The sequence below is a fragment of the Lontra canadensis genome, unplaced genomic scaffold (assembly GCF_010015895.1).
Source record: "Lontra canadensis isolate GAN:19392208 unplaced genomic scaffold, GSC_riverotter_1.0 scaffold17, whole genome shotgun sequence".
NCBI classification, from domain to species: domain Eukaryota; kingdom Metazoa; phylum Chordata; class Mammalia; order Carnivora; family Mustelidae; genus Lontra; species Lontra canadensis.
Window position 1 is genome coordinate 18,822,790 of NW_022631011.1, and position 22,656 is coordinate 18,845,445.

General features: G+C 44.2%; 1 protein-coding gene across 4 annotated transcripts in view; it reads left to right on the forward strand.

The window, feature by feature from the left end:
• KCTD1 (potassium channel tetramerization domain containing 1) overlaps positions 1–22,656 on the forward strand; it is a 176,793-nt gene that overhangs the window by 134,248 nt on the left and 19,889 nt on the right. For all 4 annotated transcript variants that reach the window (XM_032859718.1, XM_032859719.1, XM_032859717.1 and 1 more), the window contains exon 3: positions 21,458–21,602. In XM_032859718.1, coding sequence (XP_032715609.1) covers positions 21,458–21,602 — 145 coding nt within the window. The remainder of the gene's footprint in view (positions 1–21,457; positions 21,603–22,656) is intronic.

Genomic DNA, 22,656 nt, shown 5'->3' on the forward strand with positions numbered 1-22,656 from the left:
CCTTTGGCTTCAGTCCAATTTTTAAATGCTACTCCAGGAGGGAAGTCAGTAATGACCCCTTGTGCATTTGACATTAACTAGGAGGTTTTCTTTGAATGCTCATTGCATCTGGGTGGGTCCTCTTACAGACTGAAGCCCCACACCGCAGCCCCCCATCCCTCCACCCCCGGCCATGGGTGTTTGGGCTTCTCTGAAGCTCCCGTCTCACTTAGCCTGTTGCAATGGTAGGACGTAGAAATTCACTGGAGGCTCTTTATTCAATTCCTCTCTCAAATAGTTTAATAGTTTGCCACTTTTCAAGGCCTCGAACAGTGTCTCATTGGGAGAGTCTCCCTCTGGCCACCTGTGCATGGGCATTTCTAAGAGTCTACTTTCGGTTCCTTATTATCCACACCCCGAGGCATGCATCGCATTACGGGGTCTCTGTACTCTGGATACCTGCACTGTCACGAATGGCAGCCACTTGCCCCATGCAGCCATTGAGCACTGAAAACATAGCGGGTCCAAATCAAAATGTCCTAGATTGTAAAGAATTAGGACCCCACCCCCCAAAAGGAAAAGTATCTCAATGGTTTTTTTATTATCGATTTCATGTTGGAACGAGAATATACTGAATTAAATAAAATGTGTCATTAAAATTAATTTCACCTTTTTCCTTTTACTCTTTTAATGTGGCTCCCAGAAAACCCCAAATTACACGTGTCTTGCTTTTTTTTTTCCTATTGGACAGCACGGATCTATGCACAGATTTTTAAAAAAATCTCATCCAACCTACGTGTCCTCCAACCCAATACTTCCAGGCATTATAATTTGAATTTCTCTTTCACCAGCTTATTTAGAGAGGATGAAATTGCTTATCTGCCTTTCCCCATCTTTCCCTATACTTCCTTGTCACCACCGGGCCACACTATCTTGGGAGCAACATCAGAAATAATTCATGGTTTGTCAGTCCCACGTTTGAATGCTGACTCTGCCATTTAGTGGTTGTTTGGCCAAGGACAAGTCCAGTTTCTAAGCCCTGTCTTCTCTCTTGTAAAATAGACACAGATATGTCTTCTCGCAAGGTTATTGAGAGGATTAAATGTGATTATGAAAAGCACGCCATGGCCCAGTGCCCAACACATACTGTTGCCTTTATGCTTAATCTTCTGCCAAACCCAGCAATTGTTTCTTTTCGGACTGCCTTCCAAATACCAAATACATCCCATTCCTTCATTTCCTAGACCGTGGAAACAGGCTCACTTTTGGATTCTTGCCTGAATTACTTGTAGGCTCGAGGGACTCCTAGCTGGCACCTTCTGGTCCTTAATCTTGATGCCCCTACCTTACCTGTCCCAGAACTGCTCAGCTGTTCCAAGATCATCTTTATTGTCAGGGAGATATTTTTAAGCCTATGTCAGACTCTGAAACAAGCCTTACAAAGTGACTTCTCTTTCTGTTGCTTTCACCTAAAGCAGACGACAGTGGTTTAGATGTTGAATTGACCATTCTGCTCCCTCTTGGATTGTGTGTGTGTGTGTGTGTGTGTGAGTGGGTGGGTTTGTGTGTGGGGGGTGGGGGGTAAGTGTGTGTGGGGGGGTGTTTTGTAACTCACCCGATGTTCATTTCAAGGCAACAGTCCGTTCAGTGGGACCCATACATAAATGTTCATAGTCAAAGATACAGGGAAGAAAGTTTCATGCTTTTCTTATATATGTCAGCAGCTCCTTCCAACTTCTGCGAAAATCCCTTTGGGGATAAATCCTGGGAGATTAGTTTGCCCATAACCATGGAATTACAAATAGCTCTAGCTGCAGTTCACTTTGAACCCTTTCCACCCTGTGGGACCATTCCCTGCCCCCTCCCCTCCTCAGCATACCCCGGTTCTTCTCTCACTTGCCTTTCCCTTGGTGTAGCCCAGAGGGGAGGAGGGGTTTTTCCTTGGTTTCGTTTCTAGGATTTCAGGGGGAAACTTGTAGTGTAAAAGTTCTAATTTGTTTGTAGTTAGGGATCATAAAAGATGTCATGTTTTTCTACAGTTTCAAAGGTCCTGCAAAGAGCCTTTATTCCACTTTGAAATATTTCAGGTGACTTTTTATTCTGTCTCTGTATATCGCCTTCTTGGCTAAAGACTACCCTTAGAATCCCAGAAAGTGGTACAATGAACCACACAGCAGAACATGAGAAGCACCTGGGAAGCATTAAAAGGCCATGCACAGTCCTGCCCCAGACCAATAAAAAAGGATTCTCTTCGATTTGCTCAAGAGATCCTGATTTTCACCATCTGGCTTTGAACAACACTGAGACGTATGGTCCCTCCCAGTGAATATAGGCTTCTTCCTCAATGAATGGTTCGTGCTGTATCATAATGGCCATCCCGCCAAGAGAAAATACCTTTTGATCTTTATTTCCCTGATGACCAAGGTCACCTGGTTCCATTGTGTGTGGGTACCCTCGTGCTTTTATTTGGGGGGTGGGGTTTCATAAGCCCTGAGTAGGGATTCAAGAAGCAAGCTGACTGCTGCATTTTACAGCAGGGTTCACCACTCACATTATTCACGTCCACCATCAAGTGCTTTCTAGCTGAAGGGACTGCAGGTTTCAGAGTAACTGCCGTAGCGCATACAGCAGTGATGTGCTCTGTGTTACTGATGTTTTGTGTAAGATGCAGAACAGCTCTTAGTGGGTATTTCTGAGGCCGCAGTTGATTCACACCACCTCGGGGATCAAGGAGATTCCTGACCGGTCCCCGATTCCAGTTGCCATTCGGAATTGGAATCACCCAGAAAAACAGCCAGTTCAGGTCTGCAGTAATTTTCTATTAAATAAGTAAAACAAAACAAAAGTCAGAAAAATATATCACCATCATGAAAAGATTTGTAATGGCTTTACCAAGAAGATAGAACATTTCTTACTTGACGGTTTGCCAGCTTGATTGATAAGTTGTAAGGATCTAGACATGGGAGGTGGGCCTCACGAGGACTCTTGCCCGGGGCCCTGCACGTTTTAACGACAGACCTGGTTATATCTGATTTAAAAATCTAAGGCCCCCATTATTGACATCATTGATAACAATAAAATCTAGATAGCTAAGTCATTTGTCGTAAGTCATTAAGATTGGTACCAAATGGCGTGACCTCTTTAAAGTCTCCCACTGTTGCCCCTGAAATATCTCTCTAGACACCCGTGTGTGTGTATGTGATGTGAAAACAGCATCCTGTTCAGGGCATCTGGGAGGCTCAGTCAGTTAAGCGTCCGACTCAGTGTCAGCTCAGGTCTTGGATCTCAGGGTCATGAGTTCAAGCCCTGAACTAGGCTCCATGCTGGGCTCAGAGACTACTTGAGACAAAACCAAAACATTCTGTGCTTTAAAAGAAGACACATGTCTGAGTCCAAAGCTAGGTCCATTTCATCCTTTACCACCATCTTGAACAAAGCCAGCACTACTAGCGGCTGTACGTACTGACGGTTATTCACACGTGGGATTTTTAAAACCGGCAAGTGGACTGTTAGGGTAATGAGTGAAGCCTCTGGGATGGCCATAAGGCAGGGGTCTTGACCGAAAGAGCCGGTCAGCTGGCGACCTAGAGGTGAAAGACAAGGTCTCGTGTTACAGTCCCCTGAGCCATCCGATCTGACTGCTTGACAGCGCTTTTGTGTATTTTAAACACAGTACATGAGTTAACTCCCACATAAGTGGATTATGCTGGATTGATCACTCCTAAACAGCAGTGGGTCATGAAGCACACTGGCGTCCGTAGGTAATTGCAAAACTCAAGACGCTGGGCTTTCAGCCTCGCAGTCAACACCCATGGCCACCCAAGGGCTGTGTGTATTTGGAGCTTTAGGACAGAGATGCCAAACGTGTGCGCCTTTGCCAGCAGAGATCCGACTCCTGGCACGACTTCTCTGCTGCGTGAGCCATTAAGGCATGGTACATGGGGAGCTGCCCTGGGAGGGAAGTTAGATGTGTGTACACTCAAGGGATTGGTGCACACGCTCGCGGGACGACTGCACGCGCTTGTCTAGAGTTCCATGTCATTGTGCTAGGCCAGACCAGGAGGTGTTCTGTAATCCTGGGTCAGGTCTGGGGATTCTGTGCCGTGATTCTGTGACTTCACGGTTCCAGTTTCATATGACAGGCCCTAGACACAGGTCCAGTCCTGTTGTCACGTAAGCCCGCATTTTAGGATCCCAACAAAAATGTCCCAAAACATAAATGCATCCTACTTGCCACACAGTTCACTGAGTTGTCTTGCAGAATTATTGCAGGGCACTGAACAGGGGGCTTTTGATTATAACCTACTCTTTAGATCGGCATGAGTTATAATGCAACATCTGTGGGGGGTGATCGGTGTCCAGACTCTTGGTTTCAGCTCAGGTTGTGAGCTGGTGAGATTGAGCCCTTCTCGGGCTTCGCACTCCGTGTGGAATCTGGTTAAAACTGTCTCTCCCTCTCCCTCTGTCCCTTCCCGCTGTGCTGCTTTCTCTCTCTCTCTCTCTCAAATAAATAAATCTTACAATGCGATGTCTATCTCAAGTTAAAAAAAAATATATATATATATATGTATATATATACATATATATATATATACATATATATATATATATCACAGAACAGATTATTGGGGAAGTAGAAGTCATCCTGAGATGGGAACTCTCAGCACAGATGGAAGGAAGGCACATATCCTTGCTGCTTTGAAAACACCCATGGAAATGCATAAAATGAGGACAAGCTACCCTAATGGTGAACAGTTCTGATTGCTAAGATGGGTTGATCTTTTAAAAAAGAAAATTAGTTTATGGGGGGGAGGGGAGTTGAAAAGGAGATAAAGCACCTGGCAAATGAAAAATGGAAAGTTTCTCCAGGGTAATAGGGGCAATTTTCCTCTTCTCTGTCTCTTCTTGTCATCTTACAATATTGCTTTTCCAAAATTGCTTCTCAGTTATATAGGCAAAGAGTAAATGAAACCAGCTTCAAAAGACTTTTTTTTTTTTTTTTTTTTAATGATGAAACTGGACTTTTCTCTTCTGTACTGAAAAGCCAGGAACTTACACTACGCTACTGGTGGATTCAGCAAGCTTCCCTTTGCCCCTTGGGAAAAAGCAGACCTCACTTTTAGAGTAATTTAACTCATCAAGTCTTGTCTTAGAGAGGACTTCAGAGAAAAATGTACCCATGCTATAGCCTGTAGTTTTCCCTGTCCTGTTCTTCCATCCACTGGATTTCTTCTGTGCTTCCCAAAGCCAGGGCGGATACTGGCCAACCAAAGTCCTTGCTCTCCTGTGGTTTACGTGGGGAGCGGGGAGGACAGACGATGAGTAAACAGTCAGTTAATGGTATTTGAGTTAGGACCAAGTGAAGTAGTAAGAATAACACGGAAAATAAATATGCCCACTTTGGGATAGAGTTTGCCCTTGTATTAAGCCAAAAGATCATTTTATTCCTACATACTTGCTCATCTAAATTTTCCAAGACAAAATCTGGTTGACGTGCTAGTGCAGATTTAGAAGCAGACTTTTGTCACTTGGGTGTAACACCTCAGGTCACCTTCTGGGGTACGGACCCCAATACCGTTCCTGATCTGTTTTCTTGTAATTTTTGCATTCTTTGGTCACGGAAGTGATTCTTGGTTTTGATCAAAAGATAAAAAACAAATAAATGTGGGCAGAAGCCCCTTGGTGGCAGATAATGAAGCTGGCTGATCCCGTGGCCAGCTCCCGACTCAGGCTAGGAAGAAGGTGAAGGCCATGTGCCGGCCTGGGCCTCCCGATGACAGAGCTGTGAGGGTGGAGAGGAGCACTGGGTGTCCGGCGTGAAGCAGCGCAGGGCCGGACTTGTGGGTCATTTTCTCGATCTGTCTGAACTTCTTCCTTGCCAGGATCTCCGCCTCATTTTCAGTAGAAACGCTGTCCCGGGAGAGCTCTTTCTTACTCAGTCTCTGTCCTGTATTTTTTGTGCTTAGTGTTGTGCCTGCCGCTGAGTGGACGTTCAGAAGTTGGCTTGATGCATGAATTAGTTCTTGGGTGAAATATTGTGCATGGGGGCCAGGTCCTCAAAACAGTGGAAGGCAAGTAATGAGTAACGGTGTTCCAAGGCCAGGCTGGGCTCATTACCTGTATTTCTTATCTAACGTGCCACAGTGATATCAGAGGTAGGGACTGTCATTTACCCTCGTGCACAGCTAAAAACACCGCCACTCTGAGACGGGGCAGGAGTCCCACTTCCACTCCACTCCAGGCCCTCTGTGGTTTCGTCTTCTCTAGCTACGCTTCTCAACCCTGGGGACAGGTGAGAATCTGTAGGAGCCCAAAGCAGGACACCAACCTGGCCCTCCCCGCCAAGATTCTGGTTTCATTGGTCTGGAGCAGGGCATGGAATATTCTTACGTTTCTCATGGCCAGCCACATAGTCCTCCTTACCACCTTCTGGAACTATGTTCTAAAGGTGGTCGTGAGCCAAGAAGGCTGGTCATCCACAATAAGTTCAAGCCACTTGTTTCTTAAGGTGGCCTTCACCTAGTTCTTTAGGTGCTAGGTTAACGTTGAGGACCTAATGGTAGGCCTCATCCGATCGGAGCGGCAAAGAAGTACCTGCTTTTTTCTTCGAGGCAGAGCCCAGAAAGGAATTTCCTAGTCTAGTTACCCGAAGGGAAGGAGTCAAGACAAGGGAATAAATCAACCAGGCAACAACCGAGATACCAGTGAACCAGATGAACGGAGGGGGGGCACCTGTCTTCTGAACGTTTTCCTCCGCCAGAGTCAAAAGCTCCCTGGGCCCCACCCACCATTGGCGTGACCAGCAGGTCAGGATCCGAGGCTAGTCTCTGGTCTCCATCAGCATCAGGCCATCCACCTGATGCTCAGAGTTTGGGAACAGGTCTGCAGAGGAGGGTGTAGGAGAGAAACGTGCCAACATCCCCAGGAGGGTGGGTGCGTGGTGGCGTGACAAGAGACTGGTCGTTAAAGTGAGACTTTTCTGTCTGATTCTGGCATGATTCCTGTCACTTGGGACAATAGTACTGACGGGACTCCTTTTGATGTATCATAATGAAGAGTGTCATTGAACAATGCCAAGGTCATTTTTACTCTGTGTTTTTTTATTGTATTTTCATGTTGCTCCTCATCATACAAGAAAGTACTTTATAATAATAAACTCTATGTTCTGTTTACTTGTTTAAAAAGTTAATTTGTAGGTAATTCATAGAAGATTCTGGTAATCTTTCACAAAGTTAATATGTGAAAAATATACTTCCCTTTACTGTGTCTTAAGGACAATTCCATTAAAAGAACTTAGAATTGACAGTGTTATTTCACACAACACAGCTCGTGGATCTCATGTGACTTTGGCTTCTCAAATCGTGTAGTTTCTTCAAAACAAAACCAAGTGTAGCTTCTGTCAGCCGCATAACCGATTCTGGCGGAGTGCTTCCTTTGAGAACTACTTTATCGCAAACGAGGACCAACACTGAAACATTTTAGGCAAATTTCCAAAAGATTGAACTGCATTTTGGTCATGGTGAGAGTTGTGTGGGCGGCAGTATTACACCCCACAGTGTTATTCTCCTCTCTGCCATGTAATTGTGGCTAGCCTCTTCCCAGGCCACCATGATCCACTCTAAAAAGAGATGTGAAATCTCTTTGTATCAGAAGGGAAGACATCGTGAGGTGTCCATGCCATGTGTGTTCACGGCTGCAGTAAAACAATGAAAATTATTCTCAAGTTGGGGGAGTCTTCTGTATTAAGGCAATGCAGAAAATAAACGTTCCCCTCCACCTTAAATTCCAAACAGAACCATTTATCATTCAGAAAACCCAAACACATGACATTGTAATTGGCATTTGAATTTTGAGAATTTAAAAAATAATAGTAAAGCCAAAAAAAGAGGCACCTGGGTGGCTTAGCCATTCAATGTCTGCCTTTGGCTTAGGTTATGATCCCAGGGTCCTGGGATGGAGCCCTGGGTCGGGCTCCCTGCTCGATGGGAAGCCTGCTTCACCCTCTCCCACTCCCCCTGCTCGTGTTCCCTCTCTCGCTGTGGCTCTCTCTATCAAATAAAATCTTTTTTTTATAAAAATAAATACCCCCCCCAAAAAATAATAGTAAACCTCAGAAAGTCACACTGAGGGATTCCTGATGGGCCCACTGAGCACACAGATGCCCTCTCTGAAAGCCGAGGTATGTTCATAGAAAAATCCGGTTCACTATATCTGCCAGACCATTTGTTCTATTATCATTATGGAAGTAACCCATTAAAATGCCATTTCTTTTCAGCAAAAATGCAGGATTTATGTCTTCAACTAGATTGATTATTCATATTCTTCCTCGGAAAGATTATTCTCAGGATGCCTAGAGATAGAAAGTAGAACAGTTGGGGGCACCTGGGTGGCTCAGTCGGTTAAGTGTCTGACTTCGGCTGAGGTCATGATCTTGGGGTCCTGGGATCAAGCCCCGTGTTGGGCTCTGTGCTCAGTGGGGGGTCTGCTTGTCTCTCTCTGTCCCTCTCAAAAAAAATCAAATCTTTAAAAAAAAAAAATTTGGTTCCCAAAAACAGTTGGTCCTGGAAAAAGAAGGAACAAAGTGGGAGAGGTAGAGGGGTTGAGAAATGAGCTGTAGTCTCACAGCTGTATGTATGTTATGTATTCATATTCCGAAGGCAGGCACCCAGAAGCTCCAATCTGGTGGCGATCCCATTTGCAAAAGAAATCTTTTTTTTTAAGATTTTATTTATTTGACAGAGAGAGGGAACACAAGCAAGGGGAGTGGGAGAGGGAGAAGCAGGCTTACTGCAGTATGGGGAGCCTGATGTGGGGCTTGATCCCAGGACCCTGGGATCATGACCTGAGCCGAAGGCAGACGCTTAAAGACTGAGCCACCCAGGGCACCCCGCAGAAGAAATTGTTAAAGAAAAAAAAAAAAATCGGTGTCTCTGTCCCGGAGTGATATCAGCTATTTGCTGGGCCATCTGAATCCCATCAAGATCCAGTGTCGGTGGAAATGACGCTGTCACTGGGTAATGGCTTCCTGCTGCTACATAAATGCCATGTGTCAGTTTGCTTAGTAATGACATTGCCGCTGATCTTTTTCAGTGGTAACGATTATTTCTACTTCTGCGCTGTTTTTCTTACTGTGTTCCCATATTCAGAAGATAAATTACGACTGTGCATTCCAGTAAGCACTGCTTTCAGACCGCGGCGAACCTTGCCAAGCCAAGGGCTTCGTCACCCGGAGGTGGATCTGAGCGCGCCCGGACTTGCTTTCGTGCTCTGAGCCCGATGTGTTCCAGAACTCCTGCCCAGCTTCATTAGACTTGTCAAGGCTGCTGCCATCCCTCCGAAAATTGATTTTTTTTTTTAAGAAACAGTTTAGGAGGCCCTGAGGGCTTGAGAGCTTACCTAAAAAAATGAAAACTCCTCACTCTCAAAGCAGTGAGAACAGTCAATAGCAAGGCAGAGAAGAAGGATCTTTTGAGTGTATCCCGCTGATCCGTAATCTGAGGGACCCTAAGGAAGGTTCTTTATCAGCGTGTCACCCTTTTGACAAGACATTGCAGAAGGAACAAGACGGCACGGAGGGTAGGATTCGAGAACATTGTAGCACACATTAAACAGACTGGAATAAAGGTTGAAACAACCAAGTGAACCTAGAGAACCACGTTGAATATGGATGAAGCTCTGGTCTTCACCATGGCTACGTGTCTGGGCTGGTTACAAACACCAAACAGTGACAGTACAGTTTATATTCCAAGTGCACCTTCTGTGGGGCTCTTAAAGAACCCATTTGTAATCCTTTATGTACATTTCAGAACTTCGCAAAAGCACTTCCTAGTCAAATGAGCTCTGGCTTCAGTGTGCTTTGCCCGAAGGACTTTGAAATGGAGCAGCAAGTAAGAGAAGCAGTGGCGTCCACTGATGACTGTAACTTGTCACCTTGTGCTTAATGATCATCTGAAAAGGAAGAGAAGAAAGAAGAAATTCTTGTTATTAGCCAAAACATTCACTTCTTTAAAGTTTTGCAGGTTAGGGCTTGGTTCTGAGTTTTGTTGGAAGGGGCAGGGAGAAATTCAGACGGCTAACACCTACTGCTGAGGTGTGTATGGACCGGCTTGGGGCCCAGGGGTAAATTCTTGCACTGTGATAAACCGCAGCAGGGCGGAGATGGTTACACAAGACGCACACCTACAACAGCGCATTGTTGACCGTGGCATAGCCGAAGGCAGGATGCTGTCAGCTCTGTGTTCCCTGTTTCCCAACCACACACACCCAAGAATGTTGTCTTTGAATCATGAGCGGATAGAAACTTAGTATTTTTCATATGTCATTTTGATGGTGATTATTTAAATACTCTTGTGACATAATTTCAGAATCTTAATCTTCTCAGAATAAAAGGTCCACCAGACACATTGTCCACATGATTTGAGGACCAACAGTTGGTTGGAGTGTTGGAATTAACAAAAAAAAAAAATGGCAGTATGGACGTCTTACATGTTCTTTACAATGTTGATCTACTTTTGAAGCTGTGTAAATGGGACTCTTGCCCAATTTGCAACTTGCTTTCCTTCTATAGAGGGGTAGCTTGCGGTCCTGGGGCTAGATCTCCTCCCTTTGGCTTTGTCTGTGAAAGCCTAGTTTCTGAACATGCTTTCAAACTTCCTAGTCCCTCTGAAGTGAGGCAAGGATGGAGAAATTCAGTAATTTTCATTCATCCAACCACCTCCTTACTCTTGAGCACTTGAACTGTTCTCTGTTGCTGTTGTAAGACTTTTGAATGATGTCAGCACTGGGTGTGTGTGTGTGTGTGTGTGTGTGTGTGTGTGTAGAAGCAAGGTGAGGGTGTTACAGAGGACTCTAGGTAGATTCATTCACTTTCTTCTGTACATCTTCTGTTCAGTTTTGAAAAAGCCATTTACCTCATTTTTAGGTAAATTGTATTTTTTTTTCGTTCTTTCTGTTTCTGTTAAGCACCATGTTAAGTCTCTGGTTTTTCACTTACGGGTACTCAGCAAAATATTGAAGTACTTCATTGTACACTGCCTTTTTGCTGGCCCCCATGACAAGCAGGCAAAAATTGTCAAGTTGAAAATAGAAACAGCTGGCTTCACCATAGTCCTCTCCTAGTGGCATATAATGAATACAGCGCTTTTATTTGAAGTGACTACGATGATGTGTTGTGAGCCAGCTCCCAAAGTCTGGGACAGTAAAACAGCAGAGGAGATGGGGACAGGTTCCCTTCCACAGGCTGTTGTTGCTGACAATCTCAAAGTGCCCCGGAGAGAGTGGCCGCCAACCCCCCGCCCTTCACCCAGACCACAATCCCAGGGGGCGGGGCTGAGTCCACTCTTCCTTACGAGCCTGGTAACCAGACGAATCAGGACCCGTGTCCTCACATAGGAGAGCCCTCGGTCAGTCGTGAAGTCTGCTAATATTCAGAAGCCCAGGAGCACAGTCACTCAAAAAAGGGATTAAAATCAGTGGGAACACATTGGGAAAAGTTTGTTTGTGTAACAAGAAACTAGAAACAGGAATGGCACTGCAAGGTGCATGAAGGCTGGCCGGAGGGGCCAGAGCGGGAAGGGGAAGGGGGGCAGAATGTTCTGGGACAGACAGCCACTGAGGGCTGGGGACAGCACGGAGCATATGGGCTGGCCTTCACTCCACAGGGAAAAGAGCCTGCAGAGCTCAGTGCCCCTTGGCAAGTTATCTGATGGCTCTGGCCTCCGTTTCTCCATCAGTTGAATCAAAATACTACTTTATGGAGTTGTGAGGTGTGACTCCAACAATCTGTAAAGCTGTTGTTGTTTTAAAGATTTTATTTATTTATTTGTTTGACAGAGAGAGAAATCACAAGCAGGCAGAAAGGCAGTCAGAGAGAGAGGGTGAAGCAGGCTCCCTGGTGAGCAGAGAGCCCGATTCGGGGCTTGATCCTAGGGCCCTGAGATCATGATCTGAGCAGAAGGCAGAGGCTTAACCCACTGAGCCACCCAGGTACCCCAGTTTTTAACATTGTGTCTAACAGGCCCAAAAAATGTTAGCTATTATAACTTTTTTTCTCTGAAGAGTAATTATTATTGTAGAATGGAAAACATATTCTAGAGTTTCAAATCAAGAGAAAAAAGGAGTGTCAAAAATCCCTCCCAATATAGAACAGACTGTTGGGAGGAGGGCGGGGTGGGCGATGGGGCAGGCTCGTGTGCACCTGTGCACGCGTGCATGCCTGCCCAAATAAAAAGCAACAGCGAACCTAAACAGGAACTGCTAGAGCCCAAAATACCCAAGTGGGCTCCCAGGGGAGGATACGATGATCTGATCCTGGACTGATCTTAGAAAAATAGCTCTAGAAATCATTTTTAAAGCAGGCATTTGCTCAAACCAGAGAATAGGACCACGTGACTGTGAAGGTTTTCTTTCAATTCCAGATGCATAACAGGATTTTATATACAGTCAGAATTCTGTCTTGGCATAGCCCACCATCGCCAAAGGACGAAAATCTGTCAGCATCTCCTGAGCCCGTGCCAGGCAGGCTCAGTGCTCTGCCAAGGAGCAGAGCGAGCGCCGGGCGGTCAGGGAGCGGCTCCGAGCTGGGGTCCACAGTCCAGCTGCCGGAGTGTCAGTTCCGGCCTTAGGGCTGAGAAGCTGGCCACGGCAACCCCACAAAATGGGGCTGTAGTGTCCCCCTCACAGGCGTGTTGTGAGCACTCAGTACTATGACCTGCATAGAATGAACTCTCATGAAACGTTCTTATTGGACATCCATTTATTCGCCTAAGAGTTCTTCAGGCTAAGTAGTATCCCGTTTCTCAGATGAGGAAATCAAAATTCATTGATTTGGTCTGAAAGATGATAGAGTCAGGATTCAAACCCAGGTCTGTGAGTTTTCGGGCTGAATGTGCTGGGGGCTCCTAAGACACTCCAGAAAGCACCATGCTCAAGCTCTTGGGAATAACGGTGCCCTTACATGCTCCCCGAGTTCCGCACTTTGAGAGAGCTGCTCTGCACTTGCAGTATTCCCACCACCATGTTCCTTCTTGCCTGAAATCCCTTTTCTGAGCCCCTGTGCCCATCTCCTTATACTTCCTAATCCCTACAACCCTGCACAGACATTGCCTTCTGCAGGAAGCCTTCCCTGCCTGCCCTGGGCTAGCTAGGTCCCCCTCTGTCCGTCCTTGAGTCCCAATGGGACTTCATCATGCTCATTTGGAAAGGCCTGGCAGAGCACCAGGAACACGATTGGCACTCAGTAAATGCAGAAAGAAAAAGCCTACTTAACATAAATTCTGGTGGTTTAAAAAAAATCATATTAATTGTAATAATACATTTTTCAAAGTTAACAGTTAATGTAACTCTCTGAATTAAAAAAAAAAATGGTTCTAGTCAGAGTCCTAGCTGGGGCACTCATGAGATTCCTAGGGGATTAGCAGGCCCCTGAGTGGCCCTGAACTCCCCCTCAGCCGTCAGTAGTCCCAGCAGTGATCGGTTCTCCAAAATGCCGAGTTCCAGTTGTTTTGCTCTCATAGTTCTTCTCATATTTTAGACTTGCCTTTCCTTTTCCCCCTGGTTTCTTCAGTTCTATGTATCATTTAAGAAAATGATGCTGCCTCAGGGAACAGTACTGGAAACATGACTTCCCCATAAGTAGACACAATTTGTTTTGTTTGTTCTTACCAAGAAGGTATTTTCCCCCTTCTCTTAAATTACTTCTGTCCATTTCTATAACAAGCTCTGAATTAATTTGTATCTGTGTTCATGAAATACAGAGGGAATTTCCCACGTGTGGGAACTATAAAGAACTCTTCCTAGAATTGTCCTGTTACAACAACTTGAAACATATTAAACACTGTTGATGATAATTCAGGCTTCTAAAACAGTAAGTGGACTGGTGATTTATTTCTTTTTAAACATTATAATCATACCCAGCATCACGCCCTCCCCCCGCCTTTTTTTAAAAGAAAAACATTTTTATTATGGAGAGACTATAATATTGAATTTCCAAGGGTCTAAATTTCAGGTATCAATTTAGCACGTCTCCTTCCACCATTTCCCTCCTTTCCCATCACAGCAGAAAAGGGGAAGAGGCGCCCCACTGGTTGCAGAGCTGCCTCCTCTCTCCATGTCTGCTGTCCTGAGTCTGGTTTTCCTGCAGTGACAGCTGTCCACACACCTCTCACGTGCAGACACACCCCCACACCCTCAAGATTGTGCGGGCACAAACACACGCACCTTCACCCAGCTCTGTATCCCATTTGCTATCTTTCTCACGTCTCAAGTATTAGGACAGAAACTTGGTTGGGAATGTAACTTGGACCAGTAGACATCACTTACTAACATAACAGACCAACTTGGAACAGTAGACATAAAGTATGAAGGTCCAAGTGCTTCTGAAAACAAAATTATTCGAAGAAAAACACTCTTCAGATGGGATTTTTTAAAAGTAATGGCCTAATGGGGGGACTAATGGCAGATTGTTTTCCTGTCCTGCTGCTTCTGTGTCCTCTACTCTACACTTTTTCAATTTTCAACATTGAGTGGGTCTTACTTTTATAATTTAAAAATATCTCCCAGATGCTAAAAGGGGTAATTTGTCAGTTGCCTCTGAATCTCTTCCCCAGCAAAATAAATCTGGACCAGAAACTAAATGAGATCTTTTCTTTGAGTCCAAACCATATTTTCCATGGCTTGGAAGCCCAGGAGTGGAGAAAAGGCGTTTCTTGGCAAAGGGAAGCTAAGCGGGTGATAGCCCAACCACCTCTCTCCTGCCCTTTTCTCACCAGCTTTACCCCTTGGTCTGTCTGTGGCACTTGGTTCTCAGCCCTGGGCCACTGCAGATTTCTCCTACTGCCTCCCTCACTGTATGATCACCATGTGCATTCTGGCTCTGGAGAACAGAAAGGATTAACCCTCTTGCCTCTGGTAAAACAGGGCCCATTGTCATATTACACGCCATGGTGCTTGATGTCACATGGGTATTCACCAGGCAGCAGGAAGAGGATGGGGTGTGTGGAGGCTTGGAAGCGTTGGAAACCTTTCCTTAGCTGTAAAGTGACAAATCCCAGAGGGCTGTGTCAGAATTAAAAGTAGGGTCATAGCACATAAGGGAACACAAGAGCAGCAAGGTAAATGGAGTTGGAACCTCATGTGTCATTCCTCTCCCCAGAAATTTTCATGGTCCTAAGAATGCTCACTTCTCCATCCCATTTTATGCCCCTTCACCTTGTACCAACAGTTTGGAAGTAACCTATAAAGTCTCGGAGTGTTTTGAATGGGTTCAATTGAGTTTAGGGAACCTACTCAGTACACCTGCAATCATCCCCTGAGTCTCAACTTTTTGTTTCACAGCTATTAAATAGATAGTGTGTCTATAAAGTTGATAATCATCAAATTTTCGTGGGATAACATTCAACATTAGCAAACTCCAGTGAACTATGAAAATTATGTATTCCTCAAGGAAAGTTGTTGTCGTTTTCTTTGTTGGAAATTGCTCATGAAAAGGCATTGTAAATTACTGGTCAAGGACAGAGGCTTTTGAATCAGACCCAGGTTGTAACTTAAGTCAAGTGACAACCATTCTCGGCTTCAGATTCCTCATCTGTGAAATGAGAATAATATGGCCACCTCATAGGATCATTGTAAAACCAAATGAGATCAAGCCCATAAAACAGCCAGCTCACTCTTTGGCGCATAATACAATTCAATAAATAGTAACTAGCATTAAAGCAGTTGGCCTCCATGGGCTTGAACGTGACCTCTGCCCATTACCCCAGGGACAGTATGGTGGGTTCAGAGCCAGCTCTGTGTCTAGCCAGCTGTGCATCCTTGAGCATTACGTGTTTGGGACTCCATTTCTCCATTTGTAAAATGGTACGTTCGTTGATCTAGGTCATCCTGGAGATCTTTGACTTCTACAAGTGTGGTTGGCAATTTCAGAAGAGGTGCTGTGACAGTTCAAAGCGACTGAATGACTAACTGAAAACCTCTCAAGTCCATGATGTTGACTCGTTCTTCTTTAGTCTATGCTCATCCTCCTTCACACTGGTTCTCAGTTCAGCTGTTCATCAGACTTATTCGGGGAGATGCCTAGGCCCCAACCCTAAGCGGTAATTACATCAGATTATCTGGCATTATTTTTTAAAAGCCCCTTGGTGAATCCGTGTGCCACCAGGGTTAAGAACCATTGCTGTATGCAGATAACACAGTCAAAAGCAAGGCAGAGGAGAAAGGATGTGGATAAGCCACAAACTGCATCTTTGAGATGTGATTTCAGATTGGTGTTTCATTCAGTCTCACTTCTAAATTGCTCTTTTCCTTAACATGACTGGAGAGCATAGCCTGACATCAGCGCCCATCGGCCTTGAAACTGAATCCAGACTTCTTGACGTGGCTTATGCAACTTTTCATGATCTGACTCTGTTGCTCAAGCCTCATTTTTCAGGTGGCCTGACTGTGCCCCAGTGGGGAGTAATCACATGCCAGGTTTCTTCTAGCTTCAAGACTTTCTATCTTTCCTGTCCCTCTCCTTTCTTACCTGACCTCACCTGCCGCCCTGGCACCTGCCAACTTCTGCTTGTCCTTCAGGTCTCCACTGAACTTTCTCCTTCTCCCATGCCTCCCCAAAGTTGAGTTGGGTGCACCCCCTATGTACTCCCATAACCCACTCTACGTACCCAGTGACACACTGCACTTGATCTGTGTTCCCAAGACTGGGAAATTCCACAGACTGGAAAATTCCACGAAAGCAAGGAATGTGTGGTTTATTCACCACTGCGTTCCCTGTATTTCTCATGATCAAGCCAGTGAATATGAGTAGAATAAATGGTTGAATGACTGCACAATAAAGGGAAATTCTTAAAGAACTGAGTCACAGTAAATTAAAGAAACCAGATCCTATGAATGAATGCACAAGAAAAAATAAATTCTTGATGACAGAGTCACACTAAGGTATATCGGGCCCTATCCCTATCCTCTTTTTCATTTAAGACCATTCTTTAATACCAGAGAGAGGGGGAGCCATAGTGGGGAACCAGACTTAACTTTCCACAAGAAGGAGCTTAATTTCCTTGGAGACTTGATCCTGCATTATTTGTTCCATAAACAATAATCAACAGTGTTAATATTAAAAAGCCAGAGAAATATATTTCAGTATCTTTTAATGCACATTTTCAGTGAAACTTTATAATCTTATTAGTTAATGAAATATTTACAGATAAAATGACAGGATGTTTGGGGTTTACTATAAAAATTCAACTAGGAGAGAGGGAGCAATAGAAGTATCCGTGAAACAAGCTTGGCCAAGAGTTGATAGCTTTTGAAGCTAGATGGACAACTGGGGGTTTATTATATCATTTTCTCTGCTTTGGCCTAACTTTGAAATTGTCCAAAATGTTAAAAAATAAATGTAAAAAATTACAACCGTGGAAGGACGTTTTTCTTAGCGTTGCTATTTGGTTCAGTGAGTGTCAAAAACAAAACAACACACCAACACCAAGGCGGCCATACATCATTTGGAGCCAGCTTGGTCTTGGTCAGTTGGAAAACAGGAATGTTCTCCAAGGTTAGTAAACTGTAATCAGTTCCACATAGTTTTCAGGCATCAGAGTTTACAAATCACTGCAGGGTGATTTGTAACTCCATTCATATGTCCACAAGAAATACAGCCCATGCCGATGTTCCCTCCCTGTTTGCTTAGCCAAACAATACTTTGCCACGGCACATTCAGGACAGACCCCAGGACGCCATTTTACGATCCCTGGCACCGCCCTGTCCTTCCACATTGTTTTCACAGCTCAGAACGTGCTTCCTTTTAAAAAGTAGAAAAAATCAGCAGCTTAACATTGCCCTTTACTACTCCTGACATTTGGTGTCTCAAATAATGAGGCCTCCTCCTCCTCCTCGGAGAGGCCCTCTTCCGACGGTAATGTGCCTTGACGAGGCCCGCGGACTCTCCTTTCCCAAGCCTTGCCCTTCTCTCCACAGCGTTTTCCCTCTCAGCTCACGCCCAGACCACTTGGCTTGGGCCCGAATGGAAGGGAAGTGCTGCCATCTTGGGGCCTCTCCCTTCCTGGTCCTCCAGGCACAGCCTCCCGGGCCCGGCGCGAGCTGGAGACGAAGGTTCCGGGAGTGAGGAAGGTTCTGGGTCCACAGCCCCGTGCCTGGTTGTGCACCTCGCTGGGGCTCCTCACCAGTGGGGTGGTCACCAGCCCTCTCTCCTTAGCTTCCTCCCTCTTTCAGCCTGAGTGATTCTGACTGGAGACCCAGCTTTCCCCCAGTGCCTCACCCGGGAGGGCAGCCACCTCCCAGGCCCTCGCTGGGCCTCCTCTCAGACTTACCTCCAGCTCTTCCCTTGTGCCTCCCATTCTGGACACATGCGCTGCGAAGGTGCTTCTTATCGCAAGGAGGCCCGGTTTCCCGAATCTGCCAGAGGTGGGGTTTTACTGGGGGCTTTTTCACCCTAAAAGCCTTTTATTTTATTTTAAGATTTTATTTATCTGACAGACAGAGATCACAAGTAGGCAGAGAGGCAGGCAGAGAGGGGGTGGGGAGGGGGAAGCAGGCTCCCTGCTGAGCAGAGAGCCCCATGTAGGGCTCGATCCCAAGACCCTGGGATCATGACCTGGGCCAAGGGCATAGGCCTTAACCCACTGAGCCACCCAGGCACCCCCCTAAAAGCCTTTTAGATGGCACGTCCCTCCTACCTCACTGAGGTCTTTCACAAGACACCAAGGCCCAGATAGTTCCTAGTGCCTGCTGTCTTCTGAGATGTGCTTCCACAGAAATCCTTGCTCGCGAGCTTGGGACACCTTCTCTTGTTGCCCTGTTTGTGAGCTCGTCATGACCCCATTTGCTTTTTCTCATCAACCCCGAGGAAAAGGGCAATTTTATAAAAGAAACAATTTTTTTTAAGATTTTATTTACTTATTTGTGAGAGAGAGATCATGAGTGGGGATGGGAGAGGGGGTGTTGAAGCGGGCTTGCCGCTGAGCAGGGAGCCCAACGTGGGGCTCCATCCCAGGAAGCAGGGATCATGACCTGAGCGGAAGGCAGAGGCTTAGCAGAGTGACCCCCCCAGGCGCCCAGAAAGACATCATTTTATAAGAGAAACGGAGATACAGAGAAGTCCATTCCCCCAGATGAGAGCTAGGAAAGGGCCCAGCCAAACTCCCCTCACCACTCAGTCACTCCCTTACTTGTTGACTCCGTAGAGATTCACCAGTCACTCATGCTGTACCAGAGTGCATCCAGGGCTAGATTTTGAAATTGAGCTTCTAAGAAAATAAGCATAGGACTTATTTAAGAATAAAATACTTGCTTTTCATCTCGTGACTAAAGTGACTTGCAGTCACCGGTACTCCTGTATTACAGGCCACAGAAGTAATCGATAGACACGCTTGGATTTCATTGCAAAGCTCTTGCTAAACAGAAGATAGAAACTAAAAACTCTAGATCAGAAGCTTTCCTTCGATAGTGGCAATTCTTTTCATTCCATTCGTTGTAGGGAGGCCCCTTTAAGATCAAACAGACTGTGCACAAATCCTCCAATGCTACTTAACTAGTTGGGCAAGTTACTCGTCCTTTTGAGCCTGTTTCTTCATCTTTAAAAGGAGGATAATGGATCCTTTACATCCGTGAAGTGCTGAGGATAGGACATGTTATCTGGACAGCACTTAGTAAATAGAGCTCCCTTTTCTTCCCCTGTCCACTGTAAGTTTATCATGTGAGCAATGAAGAGTAAAATGTCTTAGTAATAAGCAAACAAGTCTCGTTCTTTCCCATCCTACACCAAACTGTACTGGAAACACTATAAATAAGTGACTGAGTGTGTTTTAGTTTCACTGCTTCTTTCTGTAGCCTGTTTGATTGATGTGTTAATGGGAAATGAATGACAAGGTTGCTTGCGGTGAAGGAGTCCTAGGACGGCTGGGAGCCACACCCTGGATAAAACTGGAAGGAAGGAATTGTGAATCACCCTCCATTCATGGAAAGTTGGACAAAAACATCAGCTGAGAAAAATACTGAGTTTTAGAAATACGACCTGACTGTCATGATCTCGGGGACCTGGGATCAAGCCCCACATCTGGCTCTCTGCTCAGCAGGGAGCTTGCTTCCCCCTCTCATTCTGCCTGCCTCTCTGCCTACTTGTGATCTTTCTCTCTCTCTGCCAAAAAAAGAAATATGACCTGACTATAATTAGTTGCTCTCTTCTTTGCACTTATTACCTTCAGGTAGGACATGAGTTTTCTAATTATCCTTGAAAAAATTTTATTGAAAGAAATTCCCAAGCTTTTCTTTTGGGAGAAGGAGGGAAAACAGCTTCTCTATTTGTGGTTTGTTTGTTGTATTTTAGGAGGGGTAAAAGTATCGATTTACCATTACCTCTGTCACATTTCAACATGTGATTTCAAAATTGTCTTCAAAGCAATAAAATGATGTTCCAAATCAGAGATAGACTGTATGAGTTCCAAAAAAGCTTTTCATGAAAAAATGGAGCCATTTGCCCACCTACACTGTTAGTGAAAATTGCAATGCACCTTTTGGTCAAGGAAGTGATTTTTAGTGTGTCAGTTCTATTTTCTGATATACGATACTTGTTGTCAGCTGGCTGTCTACTTGTTTATGGTACAATGTGACTGCTTTGTATTAACTGAATATATACTGAAATATGTAGGTTCAGCTGTCCTTAAAGGGATAAATGATAATGAATGAAAGCAGAATGCTTTAACTGTAGTACATTGTTCAACTGTTAACTCTATAAATGGGAAAAACATATCGTGGATTCCTGTTTTTAAAAATGACCCGTAGCCACTCGTGTTCCAGTACTAGAACATATTTTGGGGGTGGTCAAGTATTTATTTTTTTATAATGATGCCTGGCTGTGACAGATGGTTTTTGCTGAGACCTAAGAAACTAGACTGTATATTGTTAATGGAAAAACATATTCTCTTAGACAAGTGATATTTTCAATGATTCCATTCTATAATTAAATATAGATGTTAGCATATAGGCATTGCTTTATTTTTGGAAAGTTTGTGATTCATGGGTGGGGAAAGCTCAGAAAACAGATTTCTTAAAAACTAAATTGCTTTCTCTGTAGAATCTGTTAAAAAGACACTTTGGAGCAATAACATTTTTTTTTTTTTTAAAGTAGCAGAGAAGTTGGTTTTAAGTAACCCAGGGGAAAGGGTTGTCCATCACAGTGACAGCATTTAGCCATAATCACCATGTCAGGGACATTTTCTTTACAGGTTCCAGACAGTGAATGAAGGGATTTGCTTGAAAAAGCCTGAGACTATTTTGAATTGTCTGGTCCTGAAATATTTATCAAGCAAGTACCAGTACTTCTCCAAGAAGCGTAACTATGTACCAGGTGATGTTTCCTGACCGCCATCTTTGAAACTGCTGCCTTTGACAGTGACACAGAGCCATAGCGCTTAGTTTTAGCGGCCAGTTGTTTCTAATTGTTTTCACTGTTCCCTCTTTTCTATCACAGAATCGGAAGACTTTTTGATGGTACAGAACCCATTGTTTTGGACAGTCTCAAACAGCATTATTTCATTGACAGAGATGGACAGATGTTCAGATATATCTTGAATTTTCTACGAACATCAAAACTCCTCATTCCTGATGATTTCAAGGTGAGGGATTCACGTTAAATTACCAATAGCATTAAATATGTGATTTGTTTTGATGTGCTCCCCCCAAGACATTTCAAGCTCTACATTTTTAACGTATTACCAACTCTCACGGCATCAGAGGTCGCTGACATGGTTACACTGTCTTCCTGAAATAGAGGATATGGTCCTTAACGTTTTATGTGACCAGATGAGGACTGATTTTATTTAAAGACTGAATTATAATTTATTTGAGCACATTGAAAATAAGTTGATGAAATTCAAAGCTTACTCCTGCTAAGTCTTAGTAAGGTAGGAAATACAAGGAGACCTCCTTAGCTTAATAGACTTATTCTCCCAGCTATTTAAAGCAAGTATTACACTTGACAGTAAAATTTTAGATTATTCCCTTTGAAGTTAGTAACAAAGGTTAGACAAGAAGAACAAATAGAAAGTGTTAATATTAGAAGGAGATATACACAAATGTTATTTTTGCAGCTGTTAATATTCTTTAAGTAGATCCTAAAGCATCAACTGTATACTGTTAGAACTAATGAAGAACTCATTAAGGCATCTGTGTTCAGGATCAATATATCACAATCAATAGCTTTCCTACAGAATAGCAAGAGCCAATCATAAGATGTAATAGAAAGATATATCACTCATAGTAACAACAAAGTTTGTAATACCTAGGAACAAACCTAACAAGAAATGGGCAAAGTCTGATTAAGAAAAGTACAGGTCTCTACATAAAATATAAAAGAGAAGTTGTATACTAAAGGGAAGTTCTGTGTTCTATGATGGGAAGCCTCCATATTGTTAAGATGTCACCTGTCCCCAGATGATAAATTCAGAACAAACCCATTTAAGTCAAAGGTTTTTTTAATGAAATTTGATCCATTTATAAAGTGTACGTAGAAGAAACAGAGCTTAAGAATAGCTAAATAAATAATTATGGATGATAATATTGGTGGTCGTGGCAGGCTGTGGCAGATGTATCCTACCAGACATCAGAACATACTAGAGAGCTAGAGTAATTAAAAAATGTCAGGGTCTGGAGACAGATGTGTGTATAAAG